The sequence below is a fragment of the Anas acuta genome, chromosome 1, assembly GCF_963932015.1.
Source record: "Anas acuta chromosome 1, bAnaAcu1.1, whole genome shotgun sequence".
NCBI classification, from domain to species: Eukaryota; Metazoa; Chordata; class Aves; order Anseriformes; family Anatidae; genus Anas; species Anas acuta.
In genome coordinates this window covers 82,611,765-82,633,320 of record NC_088979.1, presented here as the reverse complement: position 1 = coordinate 82,633,320, position 21,556 = coordinate 82,611,765, and the positions used below count along the sequence as shown (strand labels likewise).

General features: G+C 38.1%; 1 protein-coding gene across 17 annotated transcripts in view; it reads left to right on the top strand.

The window, feature by feature from the left end:
* KDM6A (lysine demethylase 6A) overlaps positions 1–21,556 on the top strand; it is a 150,747-nt gene that overhangs the window by 31,276 nt on the left and 97,915 nt on the right. For all 17 annotated transcript variants that reach the window (XR_011097577.1, XM_068685617.1, XM_068685671.1 and 14 more), the window contains exons 3-4: positions 1,296–1,404; positions 13,746–13,795. Coding sequence is in view for 16 of the 17 variants with exons in the window: in XM_068685617.1 (XP_068541718.1) it covers positions 1,296–1,404; positions 13,746–13,795 (159 nt within the window). In the remaining variant the exon portion in view is untranslated. The remainder of the gene's footprint in view (positions 1–1,295; positions 1,405–13,745; positions 13,796–21,556) is intronic.

The window sequence follows — 21,556 nt, the reverse complement described above, 5'->3', positions numbered from 1 at the left end:
CAGATCAGTGATTTGTATTCTCCACTGGTGTTTTTTAACTGTTCCATAACATTTCCTTATGTTTTGATGGTATTTCTCATTTTGAGCATTAATATAAGCGTGCATAAAGTAAATCACAAATACGGCCAAACTGACTATTGTAGAAATTAAAATACTACAGGATAGATTGACATGTCCCCCCCCATTATTTACAGTTTTAATTAAACGACTTAACAAATTGTCATTTTAGACTAAATATTAAGGTTTCTGTAATAAATTGCATTCAAGCAGTTGGTAATTGCAACCAAATTTGAAATAGAGTCAAACCGTGAGTTGTTGGAAACCAGGGACTAGCCAGCTGGAGTTGGAATTCACTGGAATTCCAACAAGCTTTTGAGAGCAGTGAAGTCTTCTGCCAGCTCAAAGGACTCTCCCTCCTGTTTAAGTTTGTCCAACTACTTCACTTTAATGGCTGGGATGTTGAAAATCAATAATCTGGAAGTTCAAAAAGTTGGGATTTTTTTTTTTTTCCCCAGCCTGTCAGTAGGGTCATGAGGTTAAAGATTGTGACTGTTGTGATGAATAGAAGACACTAGTTCATCGGTGTATTAAAAAAGCACTGAATATGCTTCAGTTGTGTGTGCTGCTTACAACCTTCTAGGGCAAGTTCTCTCAAAGTAAAGTTATTTGAGTTCAGGTTTCTAACTTGAGCTCAGTCTACAGTGAGTGTGCAGTAAGTGGAGGGTAGTACAGAGTACACTTTGTGACATGACAGAGGTATGCGAAGAGTTAGGTATTTGGGAAATACATGCTAAGCTATGTGAATTGCCCAAGTATGTTGAGGTGCTGTATTCAGCTTCAGCTGTGAAGCTGTGTGGCAGCTTAGTAAAAACTAATGGAATGATTGGTATAATGAAATGCGAATCCTTCAGAAGAAAAACACAATGGGAATAAAATAGTTTAGAGGGGATTCTTTCTTGCAGATTGGAAAAAAATGAATGAAATAACACTTATTTTTTTGTTTTTAAATAATTATCATTTTGTTTTGTGTTTGGGAAATCAAATATTTCTGGAGTCAACAGATAAAACGGAGAAAACTTCACTTATTCATTTACTATCAGTTTGTACTAGAATCATGAACTTCAAAAAACTGTTGTAATATTTCATTTCTTCTTCAAGAAGTAATGCTAACTATAAGATATTTAGGGTGTAGACTTCTTCCATTGGAGAGCAACAATTCCGTTACTTCTCAGAAAATGTATTATTTGCTTTAGTTAAATACAGTATTTTGAAACCCTTGTATTTCTTTTTCCCAGGCTGTTCGCTGCTATGAATCGCTAATTTTGAAAGCTGAAGGAAAGGTCGAGTCTGATTTCTTTTGTCAGTTAGGTCACTTCAACCTCTTATTGGAAGATTATCCAAAAGGTAAGTGCTTTTTATTTTTTAGTATTTCTGGTAAATATCTTTGGGGGATTGTCATTTGATGTAGGTGATAAAATAGAATCAAAAACATTCGGATAACTCACTACATTCTTGGCTTGTATTATATTTCAAAGCCCATAACAGAATAAGACTGATGATGTCTTTATGAAAGCACAGTTGTATTCTAACTTCTTGAGCTTTTTTAAAAATTGAATTTTAATTGGGAAAAACAAAACAAAACAAAAACAAAAACACCACCACCAAAAGCATAATATGCTGCTGATTCAGGTGAGAATATAGAATATAAAGTTTATGTAGTTTTATATACCATGCTGCTTGCTTTATTTTTCTGGGTCACTATATGACTACAAAGTGTTGAATTCGTCCCATGAAGGATTCTTTTTTGGGGTGGGAAAGATGGGAACTGCAGAAGCTAACAGTGCTGTAAAGACAGGTGTGTAGAGTGAGCACCTGTCCTACATTGGCCTTGCATTTGGCCTTCATGTTTGTCCACAATCTCAACGGGTAAGAGTAGGCTGAAAATGCTAATTTAAAAGCAAAAACCAACACTTGATGTGTTTTCAAGGTCTGTTTTAAACACGGAGTGGGAGAATGGGTGTGTGGGTTGTCTGGAGGGAGATGTTATTATTTTAGGTCTGTTTCTTCAGGCTTTTAAATTATTAAAAGCTTTTTGCCATCATTTCAGCCCCTGAACATGTAACTTAATGTATATTTGTGCTTTGCTGTATATGGGTCAGTAGACTGCTTTTTTGGTAGAGGTGTTGATTCGAAAGGTACCCTGCTGTGTTGCTGCCTGAGGCGTGGGGCTACATCTTTAGCTTGTCCTGTTGCCCATTGATTGTGTGCTCATTGTCAGCCTGTGTCTGATAGCTGACTCCTTCCAGTGGTTGTGGAGTGTTTAGATGAGCCAAAAGTCTGTGTCTACTGTAAAACTGTGCGAGTTAGGGTTCCTGGAAGCCTATCTTGTCTTTTTTAGGTGACAGATGTTTCGATTTGTTACTGCTAGGGAGGAATTTCCAGTATGTAAATTTAGAAAGCTTTGTGTAATCATTACTGTCCACCTTTTTCTACTGAATACATGGGGGAGCCCTTCATACCCACAGCTTGTACCTACTACGCCCTGTCTAGTGGGTGTAATGTAACATAACCATGGATGTTTCAGATTCCGCAGGCATGGCAAAACCTGAAGGGAGCGTTGTGGCATGCTGCCTATAGAGTTTCCTGAAGAGTGGTCTCGTTTCATGCATTTTAAACTTTTAAAAAATTACATAAGAAAATTCTGCCACTCCCTCTGCAAATAACTTATACTGTTGTTTCTGATCAGCCTAATACAACTCTGCATGACGTGACTGCGGAATGGCTTATTGGATATACCAGTTAGGCAGAACTATACACAAGCATGAGCATAAGAAACATTTAGACATAAAAACTTGTATTAACATACTGGTATTTTTTTAGATGCTGCTTTAAAGTCACATCTAAGTCATGAAGTCTCAGAAAATGAGAAAACTTTGTTAGTAGTGAAATACTTGGATTAAGGAAAAAAAGGTGGTATATTCAAACAAATGAGGTAGTGGAGGAAGTGGAGGAAATGATGTATCAAAGGAATTTTGATAGATGGGAAATGCAGCAGTGGCTCAGGGAAGGTGAAGGTTTTTTGATTTCATTGAGGGACATGTTCTTGTTCACAGGAGCTGTTGACATTCAGTACCAATGACTGTAAAAGTATTATTCACAATGCAAAAAAAAAAAAAGTATTCTCTATTTCAGCTTTTCAGTCTGAAAGAACTAGGGTGCTGGTGCATTGCATCTTAAATTTAAAGCGCGAATAACTTTGTTCCATCTGTAAGTTTAAATTCTGTTGCTCTTAATTATCAAACACGCTAACTGCAATTATGGTTAATTTTTTAAATACTTAAGATCTGAAAAGTAAAGGGAGTTCAGAAATGCACTCCCTGACTAATCAGATTTTTAAGTCTTGAAGTTCTAGAACTGTACAATGCTGCAGCAGGCCCTTCAGAACTACAATGTGTCTAGTCTGAAATTAGTCTTGGATAAAGCTGTGGAGAAGTTGATGAAGGATGTAATTAATAAAATATCACGAGTAGTATGACTAATGCTAAGCAACTTTTTTCCCCTTGGAAGCCTGTTCGTTATTTTATTAACTACTTTTAATAAATGTATACACTTGTGCATGTAATGTAGGAAGGTGTGTCTTTATTAAAGGCAAATGTCATAGTGTTCTTCATTTATAAATGTTCGCAGTACAGTGTGTGCTAAGTAGAACTAAATTGTTAATTGACTGCAAAAGTACAAAAACTGGTCAACTTTAAGCAATGCCAGGTTGGTAGAGATCTGGTAAGAGCTTCATGTTTAAATTTTGTTCTGGTTTGGTCTCTCTCTGTTAACTGTTCACAAACATGGATCACTCAGGTGTATTCTGTGCACATTAGTATTTTCAGGTTGCCAGTAACTTCTCATGTGTGTAGTAGCAAAGACCTGTGGGTCACTTCTGGATAAGAATTAGGACTAGTTCTGGAAAAGAGGGACCCCGAGAAAGATTGATGGCAGGTTACTGCATGTCATTACTGGAAGTAACAAGGCAAGCACTATCCTGGCATTGTGCACACAGGGAGTATCAGTTAGGAGCAGGCTGACTTGGAATGCAGAATAAGGTGGTGGCAGATGCCTTACTGAAGCCTAAGTACAGCTAGCATATGTTTTTGCATTTTTAACTGAAACCTATTAAATATTGTAGTAATCTCTCAATGTACGTTATGTTTTCCATTGATTGTAGCCACCTAATTTCAGGTATAATATGCTTTTTCATTTAAAAACAAAACAAAACAATAGTCTCCAACAAAAAGTTGTGATTTTGCATCAGAAGTTACTGGATGTTGTTCATTCTTTCTCTGTATTATGTCTGATGTCAGACTAGAGCATCAAGATGTTTTTTTCATAGCATTTAAAACTCCTGAAGCTGGTCTACAGCTTGTACTTATCCTAAAACTCAGCGCATTTGAGTTGCTGTTGTTACCTAAGGGATTTTCTCTACATCCATGGAATTGAGTTGTCCTGTTAATGTCACTCAGATGTCGTTAGGAGAAGGTGATATAGTCAAGGCATCAACCTTGGGCTGATTTTGAAATACTGTGAGCTACTGACTCGTATGTTCAGACAGTGATAACCAGGGCAGATGGTTTCAGTTCAGCGAGCATGTTCCAAGGTGCTTTCTGTGCCCAGCATTTGTCTTCCTGGTCATCATGGGTCAGGATTTGGCTTCAAGTGTTACCAAAACGAGAACGTTCATTCCTCCCAATGACAACTTCCTGTTTTTGTAACTCTAATATGATGTCTTTTTTTTTTTCTTTTTCTTTTTAAAACTAGACAACTGTTCACCAGTTGTTTGAAGCTTCCAAACCCATTGTTCCCTGGGCATGTCTTCAGCAGCATCACCCACCCGCTTGCTGCCGCTCTCTGCGTTGTGCAGGCACAGCTGAATATGCAGCTGTGTGGGGAACTGGTCCAACTGAAAAATTACCTAGCAGAAGTGATGCAATTGCCCCAGAATGTGAAACCTCAGCCTCGGGTTTTGTCAGAGGAGGTTCTGTAGGCTTTTGGACCCAGGCAACACTGCGAATCCAGTTAAGACTCTATAGCATATACCCGTCATCTTTGCTGGCAGCTGCATTCCTTGGGTGGGCTGGGCTTTATTTATGTATTTATTATTTGCTTATTATTTATTTATTTATAACTAGAATTAGTCTTACAGGAAGGTGGTGTTACATCAGTATTTGGAGATGTTTTTTTTTTTTTTCTTTTTCCTTTTTCCATGACTCTGGTTTTCATAAGGAATACAGACTGTAGGCAGTGATCTTGGAGGTTTTAGTTGTAGTTGAAATCTGAGCTCACAAGCTCTGACATCATCTGTGTTTTCCTTGGGGGTCTTTGCATCTATTTTGTAGAAGGTTCATATAAAGAACTTCTTTACTGAAAGGGTTGTTAGGCACTGGAACAGGCTGCCCAGGGAGGTGGTGGAGTCACCATCCCTGGAAGTCTTCAAAAGACGTTTAGATGTAGAGCTTAGGGATATGGTTTAGTGGGGACTGTTAGGTCAGAGGTTGGACTTGATGATCTTGAGGTCTCTTCCAACCTAGAAATTCTGTGATTCTGTGATATACATCAACTGTATTCCAGCCTGTGACTTGGAGCACGGTTATCAGTTGCATAAGTGCAGGCATACTTTTATTATTGGCCACCTTGAATTTCTGTTCTCTGAATAAAATTCTTGAAAGTAGAAGTAGATAATGCAATTAATGAGTTAAGTGGGAAAGAAATGCAATTATTCAAATTGCAGTTACTAAAGTGCAATAAATACTGCACTGAAATAATTCTTACTGCTGTACTCAAGCGTGATGTGTTATGTCAGTGTAATTTTAATAATTTTATTTGTGGATAGTGACTGTGTTGTCAGAAGCACTAGTGTAAAATATTCTAAGTAATTTGAGACAGTATTGCTTAGTTCAAGGGAATTTTTACCAATGTGTAGAATATTCCTCACTCATTTATTAAACACTTCGACTGTTCTTATGTAAAGCAGCGTGGTTGCAAGAATAAATCCCAATTTCAACAATGTGCATGTTTTCCTCTACTCTTACAATTCAAGCTTTGTAGTGTTTTTATTATTATTATTATTATTTATTTTTATTTTTTTTATAGTGGTGGTTAATGTTTTAGGCTATGAGAACTTTAAAGGAAAGTACTGTCAGTGGAAACCATTTCAGTGTGCTGAGTTCAGAGGTAATCGAGTAGTAGGCATGATCTTATAAACGTGAGAGAGAAGTTCCCAGCATAGATAGGATTGTGCAGATTGCTGCTGCCTTGCTGCTGGGCTGGCTTTTACCGATGAGTCCTGGAAGAACTGGAATGGAGTTTAAGTAGGCGAGCAGCTGAATGAGCTGAGGGAGAGGTGGCTGTGTTTCAAATTGAGATTATATTTGTGATTTTTTTTCTTTTGTTGCTTGTAATTGTTAATAATTGCCTGAAATTGGGTTGCTTCTATTTAGAGCTGTTTATATCATCTTCAGGATGGTGTTGTTGAATTTCAGGCAATTGAAACTGTCACATGAAATTCCTGTAGAAAGTAGTAAGAATATTCTCCTAAGCTTACAAGACAACAGTGCTCTTTATAAATTTGGTTTCTGTTTTGTGAGTGTGGTGGTGTTTTTTATTAGCAGTAGAGGATTCTTATTAAAGAATATAACTGGGCCATGTTTCCATGTTTTTGACTGATTTTTTTTTCATTTTGGGAAGCGTTTTAATGCTTATTTGTCAAAAACCATTTTGTGGAATATGTTCTTTGAAGGATTTTGAGCTACCTGTGGTTCTATTGTGTTCCTCCACTGACATTCTCCATTTTTAAAGATCTTTTTTTCCCAGTAAATATATGCTAAACTGGATGCCGTTCATTATCTAAAAGATTTGTGTAATAGCAAACTTTGTCATAAGTAACTCGTTTGTCTTGCACATTTAGCACTTAGTCTCCTGTGTGAATAGCTGAGTAAGATCATGGGACGTTGGGTTTCCCACCAGCATGCCACTGCATTATATTTCCACACAGGGATGCGCATTTGTTAATAACATTACTGAGAGGACTTTCTGCTATTTTTTTCTTTTGTAAATGTATGATTGAGTTACCTTTGTATGTTCATGTTCATTCTGTGTTAAAAAGGAAGACATGCTTTAGGCTTCTTTGATCACATCTTTTTGGTACTTTAAGCACAAATCTCTAGAGGAAGCTGGGAACAACCTCTTCCCTGAGGCCTTAGAACAAAAGACCTGAGCCGTGTTTTGCTGCTCTAACTTCCACACCCTTTTTTTTTTTTTTTTCTTTTTTAAAATCATTGACTCAACCTTGGAATTTCCTCAACTTTTGATGTTCTTAATTCTGGGGCCCAGCAGCATTCACATTGCTGGGTTAAAGCACTATTGTGGAGAAATCCTTGCACAATGTAATCAGCTGTTTCCAGAACCTGCAAATGGCTCCCAGGTGTTTAATGAACATTTATTTTTCGTGAACGAGTTGTCAGATTTAAAACAATATATATACCTTCTCTTTGCTTTTCTTGTGCTGTTCTTCAGCTAATTTTCTGTTACCATTTATTTTCACACTAGATGAGCACTAGGAATTGTTCTTTGCTTGTTTAAAAATTAACGAGAAAAATGTATTTAAGAAAAAGGCCATTTTTCACAGAAGACTATGGAGCTTTGGGTTGTTCAGGTTCTCTTCTCAGGTGTATGTCATCAACTTCAAGCTTGCCTGTAACTTTTTGAAGTTTAGCAAGCCAAAAATACATGGTGGTCACATTTAGCCTTGCAAGGTGCCACTAGATGGTGTCAGTATCTAGTTCACTTTACCCTTACTTTGGCACCGAAATACTCAGAGTTCCATGTTCGTATCACTTTCAAAGGCCTCTTAAATTTTCAGGTATCATCAGAGTAGGCAATAAAAGATGTTCTTTGGTGACTGTGATTTGTGATTGGGTGTGCTAGAAATGACAAGTAGAAGGATGTCATTCAGGCGGTTCTTGATCCCCATTTTCATCTTGCTTTACTGATGCAATTTCGTAATTTGTGAAGCTTTACCATTCTCTTATGCAGTTAAAGAGATAAAAAAAATATCTGAAACCACATACATGGTAATTGTATAAAATGTATTTTGTTTCCTCTGTGTGAAATCAAGGAATTAAGCAGGAGCAAATCAGGAAGGTATCACCATCATCAGGTATCATCCCTGGCATGATGGTGAGATGTCCATTGACCCTAGTCATAGTAAGAGAAGAAGCCAAGTCTTGGGGAGAGAATCAGAAAAGGCTGTATCATTCTGTCCGTGTGTATCTGTAGATGCTGCAAATGAGTGGCTCTGGATGGCTGTGAAAGTCTTTTAATAAGAGGGAGCCAGTGGAGGGTGGCTGTTAGACTTATGGAGGGCCAGTGCTGCATTTGGTGGCAGAGGCAGGTAAGATAGTGGAGTAGCTTAGCAGATTTCTTGCTGTCCAGTGTCATTTTAATTCTTTCAGCAGAAAGATAATGCTTTTGTTTTCAGAACTATTTTAGCCAAACAGTTTTATTTGCGTCAAGCCATATAGGTGATTCTGATTGCTCTGAAAACCTACATATACCGTTGGGGCAAACAAGCCCCTTATTCAGGGTGGAATGGCAAATGCTGTGTCTGCCACTCAGTGTGCCGCAGGATTTTCCAGAACCTAGGCATAAGGATCATCTGACAGGCAAGTAATGTAAAATTGCTAGGTTTTGGAGAGTAAAGTTGATTGAAACAGTGCTAGCTTGATTTGATAAGTAATGAAGTACTAGGCAAAAGGATGGAGGTAGGCTACCAGGAACCACTTTTGTAGGAATTATTGAGACACTTGTCCGGGTATTGTTTTAGATGTCTGAATATGATTTCTCAGTTTTGTGTTTAAGAGAATTTTCTGTGGTTGAAAAGGTGATGTTATGAATGGAGTTGAGAACACGGGTTTTGCATGCTGTGAAAAAAGAAGTTTCTGTATGTTTAAACTCCAGCAGTTCCAGAGGTTTAAGAATTTCAGTGGTGAACTTCTGGATTTGAAAAGCTTAATAATAAGCTCCTAATCAGAAGATTGTCTGCTGAATTCTGCTGTGCTTAAGAGTGATTTCAAAGTATTCATTTCATTTTGGTGTTTTGTAGCCCTAGATTAGTTTTAATGGATTTTTAAGGCTCGTTGTAAGTGGCATGTTGCAGAAGTTCTTAGATGCTTAATTTAACTTTTCTGTTCCAGTACATTTGGATTCCTTTCAAAATTTTCCCTGTATTCCTAGTATTCTTAAAGTTCACATTATTTGTGAAAATCTTACTACTTGCAAAGCCAGTTTTATTTAGAGATCTCTAATATTTAAAGATCTGATTTGTCCTTCTTATTATCTCTATGTTTTAAATGAGAATTTTTTATTTTTTTCCTGGGAAGCCTTTAGATTATGGGCTTATTTAAAAAAAAATACCCCTTTTCAGTTAAAATGTCCTTCACTTTAATTTAAAAAATGTGAGTTGACTCTAATGTTTAAAAAGAACAGTGATTCATAGAACATTTTTTCTCCCGTCAAAAATTATCTTACCCTTATATTTACTTATTTGTTTTGCTCAGCAGAGGTCAGGTTTCAGAAGGGGATTTATTTATTTATCATTTATTTATTTTGCTCAGCAGACTCACTTTTCCCCCCTTTTCCTTATTCTGTAGTAAGTTTTGTAATATGAGAAGTTTGCACTCACCTCCTATAGTTAAAAACTTTATTTAGAGGAGAAGTTGCTTGTTTTAAAATTAGTAAGCTGTGTGGCTTTTCGGAAACTTTCCTTTCATAATTTGGTTTCTAGCGTGTTTTTATGTGCAAGATTCTTGTTAGGAGTATGCTTGATTAGGGATCTTTCATGTGGGTTCTGGCAGAAACGAAAAAACAAAGAAAATTGTTGAATCCTTTTTTTTCCCCCCAGTTTTTCTGTCCATCGTTTGCAGCAGAGCTTGTGTTCTTGCGGAGCAGATGTTAATGTAGTTGTGACCAGGGCTGAAATAAACTTTCACATCTGGAACTTGAGCACTTGTTAAATACTGAAATTGTGCACGAACAACAGCTTCTAGGTGTCTAGCTTTTTTTAAGAAGGAAAGGGATACTGCAGGCCTAATGGATCCCTCTGTGATTTGCTGTTGGCAACATTTTCAGCACAACACTGAGAACTGTAGTATTTTGTCTTCAAGAAGTTAAGTGCAGTGGCTGGTAGCAGCAGAATGCTGTTACCCTAGAAAGAAAGGACTGCAATTGGAGATTTGACTAGCTACCAGTATGTCATGGTTCAGAAAGACCTGTGAAGTGAGAAACAGAGGGAAGAATCACAGAATATCTTGAGTTGGAAGGGACCCACAAGGATCATCACATCCAACTCCTGGCTTCACACAGGACCACCCCCAAAATCAGCCCCTGTGTCTAAGAGCATTGTCCAAATGCTTCTTGAACTCTATCAGGCTTGGTGCCGTGACCACTGCCCTGGGCAGCCTGTCCCAGTGTCTGACCACCCTCTGGGTGCAGAGCCTTTCCCTAACCCCCAGCCTGACCCTCCCCTGTCCCAGCTTTTAGGATACATCCCTGGAACAGGTTTCTGAACCCAGAAATGGGATTGGGCACTTCAGACACTCTAGAGGAGAGCTGTAATGTGTTACTTCTTCCTCTGTAAGAGTAATATGACCTTTCTTAGAATGAAGGTCTTACCTTCTTACTGTGTGTATATGAAATGTGCTTCATCAGGCCGTGATTTCTGAGTACTCGCTTTTAGTTGTAGCATATGAGGTTGGAACTAATTTCAGTGATTTCAATTGTTAAAGTGAGAAGCTGCTGAATTTTATTGAAGTGTGCAAGAGGTTGAAAAGAACTTGATTTACAAACATCAGGACTCTAAGGGTAACTAGCAGAATGTAATGGAGCAAAAACTCCTTTAATCTATGATTTTTTTTCCCTGTGTTAAATAGAGTGCTAGTACTTCTGGGCAAGTTGCTTTAAAGCAGTAGCATTAGTGGAACCTAGCGTCCTGTGCCTCCTAATTTCTCTCTTCCACTGATAAGTGCATGCTTTGTCAGTCAGGTCTGAACACAGCGCATACCTTTGTTTGACCTCTCCCATTTTTCAGTGCTGTTTAGCTCTGTTCCTGTGCCTCTGGCTGGGGATCAGGGCTGCAAATCCTCTGACTGTCCAGAGTTAGGAGCAAGAATAAAACTGGAGCTATACATCTTTTTGCTGCACTTGCATAAAGAGTGGGTTTGGTTGTTGACTGTCAGTAAGGCTTCTTTTTCCACTGGTCTTCTGTTGTTTCTTTAGCATTGTATTTAGTGTTCTTTTCATCCCATTGTTTTATCCATATTCCCTGCATAAATGACTACAATAGTTACTTTTTAAAAATAATGGTTTGTAAGGATTTCTCATTTTCCTAAGTCTTGCGTTGTACGGTGCTGTTGACTTAATTATTTGAAATATGCTTTAACCTTTAAAATTTGGGTAGTTGCTGCTTAAATTAAGACTTTTTTTTTTCCTTTCATGTAGGTGTGGTGTATTACGAAAGTGTCTTATTGTTTGTATGTGTTTCCCTGTTTGGGAAAGCAAAATCATCCCCGTGTTCAAAAGCTAATTACGCTTTTCTGTCATAAAATTATTAATGATACCCAGGAAAAGGTGAATCTGGGAGGAGGCGGTTTTCTGTTACTGTGAGCATGTAGTGCCCAGCAGAATGTGAGTGAAATATGGTTACTCTTAACGTTCTTAATCTTATGTTTGGGCTGTGGTCCTATACTTCAGTTTGTACTGATGCAGGGAGGGAGTTGTATTCCTAAGTTCTGAAAGCCTTAGCCTGATGGTGTCGATTTTTAAATGGTTTTATTCAGCTAAATTGCATGTAAGCGTTTATGCTTTTGGCATGTTGGTAACGTAACAATGGTGAATATTCTCCTTATTTTTTTCCTACCCTGGGCATCCAAATGAATCCCAGTTTAGAGCACCAGCACTAGAAGCTGGCTTTTCAGGGAGTTCTGGTTTGAGAGGCACAATATAGGCATGGTTCATACCAACTAGGTGTGTAAAAACAGTGGCAGGGGGTGTCCGAAGATGGGTAAGTGCAGAGGTGGGTGCAAGTTGCTGTGGGTCAGATCCGTGCTGTCCTGAGTGGAGCAGTGTGGAGCATGAGGAGGGCAGGAGCAGCACCACTGGGGGTGTTTGGTCCCCTGTGGAAAGCACATGGGAGTATCCTGCTGGGGGATGTTATAGGCAGAAAAACTCCAAGCTAGTTAGAAAGAACAGGCCATCTCTGTTCCTGTATCCAACCCAAATCAATGGATTTGAGCAATGATACTGATCAGCACTCAAGAAGATCAGCAAAAGAGCTGCAAGGTCCCAGAGTTTTGGTAGTCAGCTGTGTGGGAAGGGAAAACATACCAGAAGAAAACAGCATTTGCTTTATATTGGAGGATTTGGGTAGAAACAATAACATGGCAAACATACTCCTGCTCCAAATGTGATGGTGTATGGGTTACCCTTAATGATCAGTATCTTTATTAGCCTGTTTGTTTCTACCCACAGGCAGAATTTTGTAAATGCAATCAAAAATATCTAGGGTTGCAGTAATTAAGAAAGATTGAAGATCACTAGGGTACAGAATGTAACTTCAGGAGATGAAGGAGGTCTGGGTGTATCCTCTGTGTGGCTTGTCATTAAATATATTTTCTTATTTTGCTTAAGCCTTTATACTTCCAACTTACGGACATGAGCTTGCAGGACAGGCATTGAAGGATGATAAAATTTCAGGACATAGTTCATCCGTGATACCTTCAGGAAATGAACCTGCACAGCAAGTACATACAGTTCTTGCTGTCTTAATCTGTTTAGTGTCTGTAATTTTTCAAAGCAGAGGTTGTTGTCTTTTGTTGTTTGGAAAATGCATGCTATGTAGAAACCATTCTCAAATCTTACCAAGCAAATAGTAGAAAAATGAAACTGTAACTGCAGTGAATCATCATTTAAAGTAGTCCATTTTTGATGGTGCCTAGTGCAGTGATCGTACAAGAGCATAAGGCCTGTTTGCATTCTAGTCTGATGTTGCCATATGCCTGTTAGCCAAAGGGCAAGATGTATCAACAAGAATTTTTAGTCAGAAAGAAGGTAGGAATGGCTATTTGAGGAGCGCATTGCTGTGTAGTACTAGTATTCTTCAAAACAGAGCTGTTCTAGAGCTGGTTTTCAGCTTAGTCTGTCTTAGTAGATGTTGAATAAAATGTAAGCTTTTTTTTTTTACTTGCTTTTGTTTCTCCAGCTACTGAATGAAAGGGCATGTGAAATTGATTTCTCTTTGTATGTCCCTCTGTACCAGTTCTTTAGAAATTACAGGACATCAGGGAGCATGGTAAATGAGCTACATGATTAAATTTTTAAATCTTAGAGCAGCTTTGTCCAGGAAGAAAATCCCAAAATTTCAAATGATTCCTTTTGTTACAGGATTCTTTAAAATATTGCGTGATTTACATTTGTATGATTAATAATAAATACACTTTGGGGTTGACGTCTCATAAAACAAAATTATAATCTCAAGGAATGCATTACCCACAACAGGGTACTTACTGTGGCAATGTTACTTTTATTAAACCATTTATCATTTTAATGTTGTGTATTCTGACTCTTAAGGTTTTCTATCTTTTTCTTCAAAAAAAAAAAAAAGGCAACAAAACAAATTCAATACTTATTTTTCTTTTCTACAGCATTATCTGCATACCAGAGGTACTACAGTTTACAATCTGACTACTGGAAGGTCTGTATATGCTGCTTTTTTTTTCTTTTTCTTAAACATAATGTTGTAAATGATTGAATTTCTTAAACAGATTAGTTTCAGTATGTTTGGAATATCTACCTGCAATTACTTTTTGGCATATTAATTGGGTCTTAATGGAAATGTTCATCTATGTGTACAATTCATTATAAATCTAAGTGGAAATAAATCTTCACGCCATTTGCTGAAATGACAGATCAGTTAACTTGACACATTTTAGATTTTCTTTTTATTACTCATTACTTCATTTTTTTCTTATGTATCCAATATCTGTGTTTGCATATGAATGTTGAGAGAATCTTAACCACTTGAAAGCTGCTGTGCGGGTGTTGGACTTACAGTAGGAAAAACGTTTTCAGGTTGTGTGTTATTTTCATAAATGTCCCTTTCAGTGTCTTAGAGAATGTTTTTAGGTAAGAACGGAGGAAAAACCTGCTAGTATAGATATGTCTCTAAGTCCATGTAAAAGTATTAGGACTTTAAATAAATTTAAAAATTTCTTAGTGATACTGTGGAAAATAGGTAACATTGCTGTCTTGTCACATGGAATAATTTGAAGCTTGTTATTGAGTCACAAGTGCAGGAGAGCACATAACACAGTTGTGTGGTCTTTAGCAGATGTTCTTAGGTACATATTTCAAATAAGGACGGCTCGCTCTGGAAGAACATGAATACAGTGTATATGTCAGCATTAGGAAAACATCATTTTCAATGTTCTTTACATTTTTTATAGGGACTAAGTATTTTCTGAAAAATCCTTTGACATCCTTTCCCTTCTGGGAGGGTGGGAAGAGAAAGGCAGGGTAAATAACGGGTAGAAGAGTGAGCCAGCATGTGTTTCCATGCGTATGGAAGAGGGGTCCAGTCAGAGGATCCTAGAGAAATTGTTCATGTGGTCTTGTGATTGCCCTGCTCCACTAGAAATTGGTCAAGATCTATTTTTGGACTGGTGTATTTTGGAGTCAAAGTAGTTTATTTTCAGAAATAATTGTTCTGTTTTAAACAAGTACAACAAAATTAGTATTCATATCTTCTTCTTAAATGCTCTGGGAGAGTTAAAGATTGTTGTAAATGAATGTTGGAATCTATCAGCTAATTAAATGTCTATTGTAATTGTTTCTATTGTTTGTACTCTTCCCATGTTAAGCATTTCAGAATATTTTGTGTCTTGAATTTTGTCTGGCTTCTATTCTTATGGCTTGCTATTAAGAGAGGTGATAGATGATGAGTAAATTATTTTTCTAGCATAAGTGTGCAGGCTGAGGTATGTGAATGCATATATTTTATAGGCATGGAGTGCTTTCATATGGCTCATAACATCTGCAAGTAAAAGAAATACAAATGCCGATTGTTTTGCAGTTCCATTTCAAGAGCAAGGATGGTAGTAAAATGTGTGATCTGCGCTTGATTTGTTGAAAGCAGCAATTTCTGTTTGTATTCTATGTGCTAATACTCTAAGGTACTTGTTTGTAGCCCAGGAGTTCGACCATGCTGAGATAATCTCAAACAATTCCAGTTGCAAGCATGTGAGCATTGTCTTGATTTGACAACAGAGTATTTTTACTTCTACAAAAAGACAGCACCATCTCTTCAAGTTGGCCTCAAGCAGAAAGGATACTATGTTTTTTGATCTCGCTATGAGTTTTTACTGATACGTAGTCCTGAATTTGGTAGTTTTTCATTTTTACTTTATCAGAATTATTTTGGAGATTTTCTTGGTTTTTATCTGCATGAAAAAGAGCCTGAAAGGGACTAAAACCATTTTTCAGCTAAAACTTTTTTTTTGCTGAAAGTGCTGAAAGCCACAGGCTAACCATAATTCTTGATGGGTGATGAAGTTAGTCTGGAGTTAGCAGTGGGAAGCTGCCTGGGTTGGACCTGGAGAAAGATGTTTTCCCTCTTCCCACCTCCATCCCCTTTGCACTGAGAGGGTTTGTTTCTTGTTGTTCTTAATGTCTTGTACCTGTAAGAATGATAAGTGTATTTTTGATCACTCCATGATATGCTCTTCTTATAGACTTTTTAATTAACTTTTACAGAGATATGCAAATGCTTAAAAAAAAAAAAAAAAAAAAACGAACTTGGATTTCCTTGGTTCGCTGCATTTTTTATTTTTTTAAGATTCTCTATTAGTTTTTTTTTTAGCTCATTTTTTTCAAGGTTAGGTGTTGTCAATTAAGCTGTTGGAAATTCTGATGGTAAAGAAAAGAGGAGAGAGAAGGGTGTGAAGAAAAGGTGGTGTTTGTGAGCTATGAGGAGAGCTGTGTGAAAGAACTGAGAAATGCATGGAGATTGCTGAATCACATGAATGTTATTATATAAGCCAGGTTTGGAACCACACAGGATCAGTCTTACGTTCTGCAGCTATTTGAATATCTGAACTTTTTTAGTGTATTGCACTGCACGTTGCTATGGTTGAAGTAAGTGACCTGTATCTTTGCTTCATAAGTAGAAAATTTGTAGAAGGGTTGTGAGAGATTTTAGCTTGCTTTGGGTGTACTTTGGCCTCCTTACGTAGTGTTTTTAGACTTTGCTACTTTGGGTTTTCACTGTTGCATCAGGTTGGTAAGTGATCGTTCTTTTGATGGATTGTTCATTATATGGATTCATTCTGCAATTTATCCTTTTTCTTTTTTTTTTCTTTCAAGAAGAAAAAACATTTTTCATAGATCTTTCTAATGCTCTGATATTTTTTTTTTAACCAGGTGTTTTTCTGTCTTTTCACAATTCAGAGTGTGGGCTGTTTTGTTGTTAATTCAGGAAGCAGTTTGTTGATCCTATGGAACAAACTAAAAAAGTTCAGAAAATATATTCTGAATACAAGTTATAGTTGAAGAAGTAAAGGGATGAAAAACTGGGAAGGTGCCGTATTTTGCTATTTATCAGATCAATATTCCCTCCAGTCTGATAAAACATTTTGAAGAAGTGGTGTCTGAACGCAGAGTTTTGAAAGAGCTGGGTTGCATTATGCCACGTACTCCTTAACAGACCACTTTTATCAGTGATCTCTTTGGGCACCCACAGGGCAGTGTAAAATGTCCTACAAAATTACTGTGTTTTTTTTTTTTGCAGTTTTTGTTCTGCACAGACACTGTGGTGTCTTAACTGTGCATTAAAAAAAAAAAAGTATTTGACTTGAAATCTGGCGAAGTAAATATCTCAACTTGGATAAAAGCTGAGATAACTTAATAGAGCTCTTCAAGTACTTTTGTCAGTGTTTTTTTCTTGTCTATGCTAAAATAAATGTGCCTTCTGTGCAGTGTACTTCATTCGGATTTCTTTTTAAAACTCCCGTGTCAAAATTTTTGGGGGAGGTGAGGAGGACTGTGGGGGATGAACAGATAGGAAGGGCAGTTCAGGAGAGGGAGACAACAACTCGAACTCCAGTTTGTAGATTTTGATGCTGCTGAGAAAAAAAAAAAAAGATACCAAGTGTAAGTGTCTGCCATGGTTATCAGTTTTGACATATTCTGAGGAGGAAGGATTAGAGGCTCAGCAAGGAGCAAGATATTCCTGATTTTATCCAAACGTCATGGCAGAAATCTGGCACCTGGAAAAAGTTATTTTAGTCATCTCATGTGGTTGTATTATAATGTAGTCGATCATACTGAACTCTTCTATACAGCATCTGGGTACTGGTAGGGGCTATCCTAACACAAATTTCAGTATGTGATAGAGCGACCATGCGAAAAATATGTGCATCTGTTGCACTGCCCTGCTTGCTTGAGGCAGAGGAAACCTTCAAAGAAAGAAACCCCACACAGATGTGGGGCTGTGAAAGATTTCAGTGCTCACTGGATGATTCCAGGGAGGGGTTTGTAGAAGAACCTGGCTGTCCTCTGCTTCCCTGAGATCTCCTCTGCTTTGACATGGTGCTGTTACTGCAGCCCTCTTTTGGTTTGATAATCATGTTTAAAGTATGTTTACGTGGCCTTCTGCAGGTAGGTGTGTGTTCACGTGTTGTTAGTTAGCCATCGCGTACCTGTCATCGTTACAACACAAATGGTGAATAAATAAAACTTTTTGGTACGGGTACCTACTAGGTTGAGCTCCACAGGTAGCTGCAGGCTGCCAAAGTGTGGGCAAACAACGTACCTGACAAATAGGATCTTACCTGCAGGAAGCTCCTGCGTGCTGCTTCTCTGCAGTGTTCCCATAAGCTGTCTATTACTACTATCTCCATAGCTGGGGAATGCATGTATGTCTTTTTCGACAGGATTCTAATCAAATCCAAGGGACTGTGGGCAAGTTGTGAGAAGGCACTGCTGTCACACGTGCTTCTGAGTATGTGAATTCATCACAAAAGACAGTTGTGGAGTCACGGAATAGTTTGGGTTGGATGGGACCTTTAAGATCATCAGATCCAAACCCTGCCATGAAACTGAAGGGAGGGAAGTAAGTCCCATAGGAGTTTTGTGGCAAGGTCAGGTATCAATCAGCCTTGTTCTGGAAAGCAACCATCAGGTACTCCCTGCCAGTGGTTGCTGGATATTAGGACTCCTGTCTAAATTTGAAAGTTTACCTCAGGTTGCTATCCTGCGTGCATTGGCTTCTTGATGTTTATCTCTTAAAATAAGTGATGGTTAGAAACCTGATTTTGGCAATATTTGCAAATAACAATTTCCTCTTTACTTTTTCAGTCCTTCGAAAACTGAGGAGAACCTAAAACAATGCAGAGGTTCAAAAATAAAGCACTAAAATTTTGTTTAGGAAACCCAGGAAAATGAGACTTGTGTAACTGCGTGCTTGTCATGGAAGAAGGATCTGATCCTAGTCTGTGCTGAGTTGTTGGCTTATTGCAGAAAGCAATTTTTACAGTGGTCTTTGATATGTAGCCCCACAGTGTAATTTAGTGCCAGTTAATTTTTTACAGTGCTGTTTTATAATTAAACCTATGTAGAAATGTTACAAAGGGTGTTTTATCAACCTTATGGCTAAAACACTTTTAATTAGTAGCAAGGCTTTTTTTCCCCTAAAGAAATAAAAGTAAGACCATACATGTTCGTTTTTAAATTGGACCTGCTGCTTGTCTTAAATATTCCTATATGACTTCCCATCTCTATACATTTTCCCTTTTGATAGGCCAAATGTCTTTTTTTGGTATGTTTTCTTAATGCTGTAAAATGGGAAAACAATTGAAAATACTTACATGCTTTAATTTTGGATGTTTCACCATCTCTTTTTCTCCAGACTGTAAGTCCATTTCCCCCTTTATAATAGTTGGACAAAAAGCAATTACTAGACGTACTGATAACAACAAATAAGAGAACATTTTGCACCTTAGAGAGTCTGTTATAAGACAGAGCAATTTTCCATTTCATTGACTCACAACTGTTTTATTTTCTACAGTAACCTCAAAATACCAAGCACCATTTTAAGGTAGAATTCATCAAAACTTCCATTATTTTTTTTTAATTGGCTATAAATGCTTAGTTTAATTGAAACAGTACAGTGGTATAGGATCAACAGGAATTGCTGGAGCAGACAGATTTCTGAAACGAAAGTTGGAGAAGGCAGTAGTAATATGATCTGTGAATGCTGCTTTTTATGCCTTTAGTTTTTTTCTCCTTTTTTTCTCCAGAAAGTGATTTTTTTTTTTTTTTAATGGAATGGGTATCCCATGTAAGGAGAACGGTCTTAACAAGCTTCCCCATAAGAGTCCCAAGAGAACACAACTTTAAAATGACACACAAAGCCTTTAATATAAATGATTGCCCTGTAGCAACACAAGACATGTACAGGAGAAGCAGAAAAACAGAAACAGTCCCTTTGATCAGAGGAGATGTAATCAAAGAAGCACTTAGAAGAAGACTTAATCAGGAAAGCAAGTTTCAAAAATCCTCAGTGAAGGGGAAATTACTGAACTTCGGGGCATTGCAGAAAGAGCGGAAAGACAGGGTTGCTTGACAAAGATGGGTAAGATGAAAAACCTGCAATTCAAAATATGTTTTAAAATAAAAATAGAAATTCCAGAGAAAACAGAGAATCAGCAAGTGAAAAATGACCAAAATTAATAAAGATAATAGTGTCTCCCTTCTCAGAGTTGTTTTGTTAATATCTTATAAATGGTCTACATCTTCAAATGTCTTCTGTACTTCTTTCTGAAAATGTAAGTGTCATCAGGGCAATACAGGGAATTCAGTGATGACCAAAGACAGGTCATCATAATGGAGATAAAAAGAAAGGATAGGTATTTTCAGGAGACTACTTCGTGGAGAGCAAAGTAGTCTGGAAATACAACCTGAGTATGGTGACAACATAATGATAATACTGGGTGGTAAGCTATTAGTCCCATTAAAAAAAAAAAAAAGGGGGAGGGGGGGGGGGAGTCCTGAGGAGGGGAGAAGGAAAAAAAAAAAAAGCAAGATTTTGAGTGCAACTACGCAAATAACATGAAGAGGAAAGTGTGGCTAGAGGAAGAATCAGAGAGAGAGGGAGAATGAAAACTGTAGCCTTGATGATAATTTGAATACAAAGAAATTGAGAAAAGTAAAAACATATACTAAGGGTACAAGCATATGTGGAGAACGGAGGAAAGTGTATATATAGAAGAATACAGGAGGGGATTGTGGGAGGTCTGCAATGAGATTTTTGCCAGCTTTCTCCCCAACAGCAAGCCCTGTGTCATAAATTCACCATGTACAGTGGGAGGGATTAAAAAAAAAAAAAACAAATCCAAGGAGGGCAATAACTGTTCAGGTAAAGGGGAGCACTGTATATCACTTCCTATCAAAGGACCAGGATGTCTGTTATTTTGAGCAAGGCAAGCAGCGTAGTGTGTGAAGCACTGGCAATCACTGGGCAAGCTAGATAAGTAGAAAAATAAAAATTCATTAACTCGAGAGTGGCAGAAATTAACTTAGTGGGACTTCAGCTAGTAAAAATTAACCCTCTGAGCTGAACTTGCTGGAAAGTATGTGGCAAGGGGTTGAATGCGTTAAGATGACAGACGCTTCTTTCATGAATGAAGTGATGAAGATTTTTAATGTACATGCCTTTTTCTGCAGCTGTTGACAAGAGATTTCTGTCACATGAGAAAGGGGCTTTACAGGAAACAAGGAAAGAAGTATCTAGCAAGTGCAAAAGTATTTTACTGATCATGGAATCGCAGGATCATCCAGGTTGGAAGAGACCTCCAAGATCATCGAGTCCAACCTCTGACCTAACACTAGACAGCCCTCCACTAAACCATATCCCTAAGCTCTACATCTAAACGTCTTTTAAAGACCTCCAGGGATGGTGACTCCACCATTTCCCTGGGCAGCCTGTTCCAATGCCTCACAGCCCTCTTAGTAAAGAAGTTCTTCCTAACATCCAACCTAAAACTCCCCTGGCACAACTTAAGCCCATTCCCCCTCGTCCTGTCACCAGGCATGTGGGAGAACAGGCCAACCCCCACCTTGCTACAGCCTCCTTTAAGGTATCTGTAGAGAGCGATAAGGTCGCCCCTGAGCCTCCTTTTCTCCAGGCTGAACAAGCCCAGCTCCCTCAGCCGCTCCTCGTAGGACTTGTTCTCCAGGCCCCTCACCAGCTTTGTCGCCCTTCTCTGGACCCGCTCAAGCACCTCGATGTCCTTCTTGTAGCGAGGGGCCCAAAACTGAACACAGTACTCGAGGTGCGGCCTCACCAGAGCCGAGTACAGGGGGACGATCACTTCCCTAGCCCTGCTGGCCACACTGCTTATACGAGCCAGGATGCTGTGACTGGCGCACGCTTTGTTGGGTTAAAAACTGACTGGGTAGC